Here is an 8,051-nt window from a genome sequence, read left to right on the forward strand (position 1 = left end):
AGGGAAGGGAAGCAAGTAGAAGGCAAAGTATGATGAAGATCACATACTGCCTCCCCCTTTTCTGCTGCCACTTGCAGGCTTCAAAATTCCTCCATCCATTTCCCAAACTTCACTAAACGTTTATCAGCTTGCTCTGGGGTTTTGTTTTGTTTGCTTGATTGCTTTTTTTATGTGAAATTTGTGATCATTTATTCAGTTTCTATGCTGCTTGATGCATTAATTTTGAGCTCCAGTTTCTTGGTTGCATTGTACAATCTGTCTAAACTTTCATTGAAATTATTAGAGTTCTTAGCCAAAAGGAATACCGTCAGATACAAAATATATGTATATTCATGTTTCTATTTACACAAATGTCCCCATACTCATTCCTTGTATATTTTACCATCAATGTGTTAAATAATAAAGGAGTTACCATGCATCCTCCTTTTACTCCCTGCTCAATGTTGAACTATTCACTAAGTATTTCGTCTATTCTCACACAAGCAGCAACCAACCTTCACACTTGTGAAAGCTATCCTGTAATTCAAGTCTATTCATTGTCAAATGCTCCCTCTAAATCAGCTATTTAAAAATTAACTATTTTATATAAAAATTAATTATGTTGCACAGCTGTCTCCACCTTATGGATTCCTACGTTCATTTGCACCCACAACAATGTAGAGACCTTTCAGTTCATAAGTAACTACATTTTAGTCTTCTCTTTCCTAGTTAAATGAGCATCTTTGCTTCCCTGCATGCCTTTATTCATTCTACTGTGCAAGAATGGACCAGCTATTGCTGCCTTTACATTTCTTTTACTGTAGCTTCACAGACATTCAGCCTATTTTTCTTCCTTTCCTTTCTTTCCTTTATTAATTCATGCTCTTTACATTTATTCCTCTTACTTTCCATGTTTCAATCTTTCACGGTCACAGACAAATGGGCCCCCAAATATTGCTCTCTACTGCCATAATGGTTTTCATCAATCTAGCCCATCTCACAATGCTTTTTTTTCTCTCTTCATATGGCAAGAATTGCATAGGCAAGATCATCATACTTGGTCATATCCATGTCACATGCTTCACTCCCTGGTAACAGTAAGGACAGTATCACTTTTGGTGCAGTTTGGGACAATTGCAATCAAAATCCAGTTTTACCTCAAGCATGCTCCAGCTATTCCATGCAGACTAGGATCCATCATCCCAAGGCAGACTTGCAAAACCACCATACTGTGGCCCACATGCCTCCAACTCAAAAATACATGTGACATATTGACATGGTCAACTTGCCTGTTAATTTCAGAGAAACATATATATTCACAGGACTATAATAAATAAATATCCATCTTTCATTAGCTTCTCAAATCTTATTGCCCTGAAACATCTGAGATATACACACATATACACACATATCCTGCATATAATATATACATGCGTTATGTGTGTTGTGTGTGTTTAATTGTAGAATTTTCATTAAAACTGAAGTGTGGAATCTCTTCCATCATTTCTGATTGTAATCATTTTTGTTTGCTCTAAACCTTTTTTAAAAAAAATTCTGGAAAGAATTATATTAGGTTATGTTTAGATTTGCAGATTTTCATCTTTGTCAAGGTTAACATGCAAACAATACCTTTTAAAACAACATGAAATTTATTTTGGCTGAAGCAGTACAGAAATAAGAATGAACAAGAACTTGCTTGAATACTCTACAGGTCTCTGGAAAGAAATTTCAATATGACATATTTTTTGTCCTTAAAAAAGAAAAAGAAAGCTTGATGTGCTTCAATCAGCCAAAGCTTGACCCTGAAAGGAAAGTTATAAAGCAATTATATAATTCCTTCTTTTAAAATAGGTAAGGAGCTGTAATTTTCTTAGAATGGTTTTGTTTGCATTTCTTCTGACTGATAGGTAAATAACCTTTGAATTGTGTTTGCTTGGACTCTAGAGGTCTATCAAGAGATGAATTCACCTTTCGGTGAAACAAGCAAATAGACTTTAATCTAAGCCGACCCCAGACAAAGTGGAAGCCAGTTTATTTAATCGAAACTAAATCTAGTTGCAGAAAGATAAGACGGTGTACATAATCATCCATTACATCCATTAGTCCCCACCTCCAAATATGTGTTTTATGAATTTGACCATTTATTTCCCCAAAGGTTTTCCCCCACTTGCCCCTCTTTAAAAAGTAAAGATTACAGTTCTCTGGAACAGAGCGTGGCTCCAGGAAGCCCTTTTTACACACGTATCTAGAAAACAGGAGTTCAGGAACCCGGTCCAAGTTTAAGGCAATATTAATGTGCAGGAAGGTGGCAAGAGGAAATACAAGACGATTTAGGTATGCGCCCTGATTGCTTCCCAGCGATCAGCTCACCTTGTTAATTTAAACCCCAAAATGGCTCTATTGGGATGGGGAGGATGGGCGAATGTATAAATTGGGTATATTTTTCAACAGTGAAAGACAGGTTGATTTGTTATCCTATCTCCCACACCTTGATGCTTCCATTCCCCAGATAAGGAAGCTCTTTAATGGGCCATTACTCACCCCACCAGCCCATCCCACTGCGGATTCTTCTTTGCCAAGCCTTGAATGCATGCAGATTTTTCATTTTAAAAAAAAAGAGAAGCTCACCAGAAAAATAATAATAATAAAAGGAACCACATTAGGATTTCAAATGACAGCTCTGAGTGCTCCATTTTGGGCTCTGTAGATGCTAATTTTAGCACAAAGCTGTAAAAGACGGAGAGAAAAAAATAGATCTCGCGGGGGGAGGGAACAGCTGGAAATTTTTCTCCCGAGCTTGACCAAAGTCACTTACTTACTTAACTTTCTTTCTTTCTTTCATCTTTCTTTCGCTCTTTCTCTAAACAAACAAGAGGAATGCCCAGGATTCTGCTGACACGTGTAAGCGCCTGCAGACGCGAGGCATTCTTTTTCCTTTCTTTTTAAAGCCGAAGGTTCCCCCTCTTTTTATCCCTACGCCCCCAGCTATCAGCCGAGAACCTTCTCGCGTCCAGAACGTGCCCGGTTTTTTTCCGCCAACTGTGCGACTCTTCCTGCCACTGGGCCGGACGGAGGGCCATCGCCCGCCCGCCCGTCCCCGGGTTGGCCTTTGACAAATCGCAAGTCCCTAGCCTGGATTTCCAAGCACCTGGATTTTTTACATAGACAGGAAGGTCATTTAGAAAGAAAACCTCGAAGAAAACCCCCAGGCCAGGAAAGCCTTTTCTTCTGGCTGCCTCTCGATCAGGTTGAAAACATCATCCAACCGGCGGCGCGCTAACATTACACTCCTATTGCCCCGAAGGGGAGCGATGCCATCACTTGCGAAGAAATAGCCTTGTGTTCCCTTCTATCGGCCCTGATCAAGCAAGGTAAAGTAGGTTGCCGTAGCCTAAAGTCCAGAAAGTCCTACTCAGCACGTTTTCAGACCGTTTCTGAGACCGGCTCTGCCTCTAAACCCAACCAAGGACAGATCGATCCCCGCTCACCGAGATTTGGGCAACTACACCTGGTTACATCCTCCTCCTCCTCTTCCTCAATACGCACCAGCGTCCCACCCTCGGTGCCTACAAACTGCGGAGTGTCTCCGGGTTGCAGTTAAGTCAAACTACACGACGATATGCTTCGTGCACAATAAACTATGTTTTATTTTGATTATAAATAAGATGTTTTAAAATACTCATACTTCCCTTAAAGTACAATTACATAGGAAACCTTTGTAGAAATGATGGGCGTGTTCCTTTTTTTCCTTTTAACAAGTTAATAAAAACGGACTTTTAAAAAAGATTCTAACGTTCTCCCCTTACCTGTTAGTACGTCCCTTGTTAGCTTTCCCACCCTGGGCGTCAACAGTATTTTAAATGCTCCTTTTTGGGATTTCAATTAGTGGGTCTGCAAATATTGTCTCTCGTCTATGAATGACGCCACTTGGATTCCCTTGTCTGCTTGTCTTCTCATTATCTTGGACTCCCTTCCCTCGCGGCAGAGTTAATCGGGAATGCAGGAACCAACGGTGTAGCTTTGCTTTTTTACTTTTCCCGAGACAGAGACCTGCTCGTACATCCCGTTGAAATGGCCGCGACATTTCCCCTGTGAAATTCAGTGGACCTTTGGGGGAATTTTTCTGGCGGGACTCAACTCTCTTCTGCATTTTTCTTTTTTTTACAAAGCAGGAAAAATACCAAAGGCAATAAGAAATGTCGGTGATAATTATAATTTATTAGACGCTTCTTAGGAAATATATTTAAAGCCAAATATATCTACATAAGTAGCAAAGAAGGGAAGGAGGAAAGGGCAGTGAAATGAGGGAGGGAGGGAAGGAAGGAAGAGGGAGGGAGGAAGGAAGACAGTGGGGAAGGAAAGAAGGTGGGAGAGGAAGGAAAAAAGACAGTGGGGAAGGGAGGAAGGAAGGAAGGAAAGTGGGAGAAGAAGGAAGGAAGGAAGGAAGGAAGGAAGGAAGGAAGGAAGGAAGGAAGGAAGGAAGGAAGGAAGGAAGGAAGGAAGGAGCATCAAGAAAGACTAAACTGCCCCAAATGTCAAGGTTCTGTGGAGATCCATTTTTAAAAGTGGCTTTCCCCCCACCCCCGTAAAATTAAAAACAAAAACAAAAAAAGCTTTGATTTGTTTGATAGATCCTCGCTCCACATATATTTTAAAAATCAACAAAATATTCAGGTCGCTAAAAACTATGGGTTTTAGTCCACGGTTTGCGATGGACCAGATAAGCTACGAGTTCGTGAGCTGATGTTAAGGCGCCAAAGTGTCGCTGCGTTTCCTTCCCTTTCCCGCGGTCGGGGACTTCGCTGTCTACACAGAGGTGCCGGTGTTAACTTTCCGGAAGGAGGGGAGGAAAGCCCACCCCACGCCCCAATGTTTGTGTATGTACATACAAACGTCCAATGGAGTTTCCACGTCAGCCGAGAGGGTCCCCGGTCCCGAAGGGCTTCCAAGGCCCCCAACTTCTCCGGACGGTTTTCGTCGGCAGCCACTGCGAGAGCAGAGTCTCTTTTCTCTCTCTCTCTCTCTCTCTCTCCGACTGCGACCAAAGCCAACGGCCTCGTCCTCTCCTCTCTTTTCCTCTCCGAAACAAACAAACAAACAAAAAGAAGGGGAAAGTCAGGGGAGGGGTCTGGTGGGAGGCAGGGGAGGCAGGTCAGCTCGTTCGGGGAGAAAGGGGTAGCGGGCGCCGGCCGAAGGCGGGGGCCGGCCGGTCCTTTTCACCAGGTCCTGCCATAAAGCAAGGTGGAGCAGGACATGGCCGTCCCGTAGTCCGAAGTGGAGGAGTTCAGGTGAGACAAGGCGGACACCTGGCTCTGCAGGGCGGAGGGGCTGCTGCCCGCGTGCTGGCCCAGGTCGGGCGATTGCCCGGCGCTACTGGCCTGGTGGCTCGGATGTTGTCCCAGGCTGGCCCCGTTGGAGGCCACGGTGATGGCGGTGGCCGCCGCCTGTTGTTGCTGGTGATGGCCCTGCAGCGCAGTGGAGGGTGCGTTGGAGCCCGCTTGGCACGGCTTGCCGTCTTTGACCAGGACCGGCACGGCCACTCGGCGGGGCGACTGCTGCTGCTGCTGCTGCTGCTGTTGGCAAGAGGCGCCCTCCTGTTGCTGCATCTGCTGCTGGGCCGCCTTGTCCTTGGCCTGGCGCTTCATCTTGTAGCGGTGGTTCTGGAACCAGATCTTGACCTGGGTGGGCGTCAGGTGGATCATGCTGGCCAAGTGCTCCCGCTCGGGCGCCGACAGGTACTTCTGCTGCTTGAAGCGCCTCTCCAGCTCGTACACCTGGGCCTGCGAGAAGAGGACGCGGCGTTTCCGCCGAGGTGCGCTCTGCAGGGGAGCCATGCTCTTGCTCACGTCGCTCAGCGAGCCCAGGCCCCCCATGCCGCCCATGTTCATGCCAGACGAAGGGCCCATGAAGCGGGAGACTGCAATCGAGAAGAGCCAGACAGGCAGAGTTAGTCGCCCGCTGGCCAGGCCGGCTGGAAGATTTTTTCACCTCCGAATCCAGGAAGCCCAACGCATCCCCTCTTCCCCCACTCCCCCAGAAAGTGAACCCCGCTTGCCGGGCGGCCAGACATTTTCTTCCTTCCTTCCTTTCTTTATTATTTTTTTTTTAAAAAAGCCTAAGCACAAATAACAAGCCAAGAGCAAAGCAAACAAGACCGCCCACGGGTTACTTAATAAGAACCTGCGGAAATCGGGCTTTGATCTAACGTGGGAGCTTTTCCCGTGGAGTTTAAATCAGATCGCCCAAAATGTGCCCAGGCCCTAAGCATCGCCACTGAAAAGCCCGCGAGAGGGAGATCTGGAGGGAAGAAGAAGCCGTACTGAGAAAGAGGGGAGGGTTGTGGTTAATGTAGACCACATTAAACGATTGTGTCCTTATCAGTAGCTTTCGCGTTGCCTCCGAGAGACCCGGTTCAGAATCAGAAACGGCGTCTGCTGAGTAATCGACAGAGACCTTCCTCCCCGGTCTCCTCATTTACAAAGTTAGGCGTTAGGGCCGCTATGGACTCTGTCGGCGCTGTTCCAAAGTTGAGCTAATATTCCCACTGCAGACAAAGGCTGGAGGCCCGGCGTCTTTTGCAGCATCCGTGCACCCTGCACTGCCCAAAACGCACGACCTGAACTCCTCCGCAAGCCCTGCATTTCGTTTCCCCGCTCATCCTTGATATGCGGCGGGAGGCACCGCCGATTTCCCTCCGTTTTGCGCCCCTTTCTTCCCAGTACAGCTGCCGCCTGAGAACGCGCGAACCTCTCTCCTTCTCTCAGCTCCAATTGCTACGAACCGTTGGCACCAGGTCTTGTCCATCCCTCATGGCAGCAGAAGCCGCTATACGGCCTTCGAAGTCTGGAAGCGCCTTAAAATGAGGCGCAGAAGAGGGGAAGACGTGCCGAAGGAGAGGAGGCAACCCGGGACGATTTTAGGAAAGGGGATCCAACCTCCCCGGCCCCACTTCGCTGATCGCCGCTCTGACCGCTACTCCCACTCTGTTCCACCTGTCTAGGGCCGCGCCACGATCCCTCCCTGAAGCGGGGAAGGGTTTTTTGGGGGGGCGGGCAGCCGCGAGCACTTACTTGTAGAGAAGCGAGGATCCGGGTTGGCTCCATACCATCCGGTGGCGGAAGCGCTGTTCCTCATGGTGTCCTGGTAGGGCGGGAGGTCGCCCATGTTGCCATTGCAATAGCCGCCCATGGCGGTGTGGGACAGCTGGGGGACCCCGGCGGCTGCCATGTGGTAAGCGGCGGTGACCGTCCCGTTATGGCCCATGGGGTGCTGCTGCATGGTCGGCTGCGCCACCTGGGATTGCCTGTACGCTGCCAGAGGAGCCCCCAAATTACTCCCCTCCATGGCCACTTTCTTGTAGCTTTCCTCCAAAGGGCTCAAGATGTCAGACACTGAGAAAGGAGTCGTATGCTTTGGGCTCATCGACATGTTTCGGCGGCTGGGGGGAGAGGAGGGGAAAAGAAGGGAAAGGGGAGGCAAAACTCTCTCACTCACTCTCACTCTCTCTCCTTTTCTTTTGCTTTTTTTTTTTTTTTTTTGCCAAATATTCTGCTGGGTTGCTTCCACGCCGATCTTGTTGGATGAACACGTAAACCGAGTGGACCAAGTCCGCCTTAATTGGATGGAGTGGAGGTTCAGAGCTGCCTTTCGTTTGTTTTAGCCAGACGCCAGGTTTTAGGCTGCCACCAGAGGCGGGGCATAGGCTCTAAAGCAACAAGACAATAGAGCCCGCATCTTGCCCAAGATAATTAGCGTGCATGCTGATGACAAGATAAACACCTTTAAGTTTGGGGGTTTTTTTGTTTTGTTTTTTTTACTTCTCAGGATTTGCTCTTCGTTTTCTGCACTTTTCAAGAAACAGGTTAGTCTTTTCACACACACACACACAATAAATAAAATTATGCCTCCCCCCTCCCCCAAACGGAACCGATTTTGTTCATTTATATATTTATTTCCGGGAGGAGGGGAGGGGAGAGAGAATCGAACCCTTAGACTATCCCCAAGAAGGGGTATAAAAAAAATCCCAAGGATTTAATGGGGGAGGGGGTTCGATTCATCTTTTCTTATTTGCT

The 8,051-nt window shown here is 47.2% G+C and overlaps 1 protein-coding gene across 1 annotated transcript; it reads right to left on the reverse strand.

Moving 5' to 3' along the window:
- Positions 1–5,195: 5,195 nt before the first annotated feature.
- Positions 5,196–7,407, reverse strand: NKX2-1 (NK2 homeobox 1). Its single transcript, XM_026664272.2, has 2 exons — positions 7,050–7,407; positions 5,196–5,896 (listed from the first exon to the last, which is right to left on the reverse strand). Exons 1-2 carry the CDS (start codon positions 7,405–7,407, stop codon positions 5,196–5,198), a joined length of 1,059 nt encoding a protein of 352 aa, XP_026520057.2.
- Between the last annotated feature and the right edge of the window lie 644 nt (positions 7,408–8,051).

Source organism: Notechis scutatus, chromosome 1 (assembly GCF_049901735.1).
Source record: "Notechis scutatus isolate UNSWTSFEM ecotype Mainland chromosome 1, rNotScu1.2, whole genome shotgun sequence".
NCBI lineage: Eukaryota > Metazoa > Chordata > Lepidosauria > Squamata > Elapidae > Notechis > Notechis scutatus.

Bases quoted from the DNA above. Each gene is read 5' to 3' on its own strand.
- NKX2-1 (XM_026664272.2), bottom strand. From the start codon at position 7,407: ATGTCGATGAGCCCAAAGCATACGACTCCTTTCTCAGTGTCTGACATC. The intron at 5,897-7,049 runs GTAAGTGCTCGC...TCTCGATTGCAG, and splicing joins GGATCCTCGCTTCTCTACAA to TCTCCCGCTTCATGGGCCCT.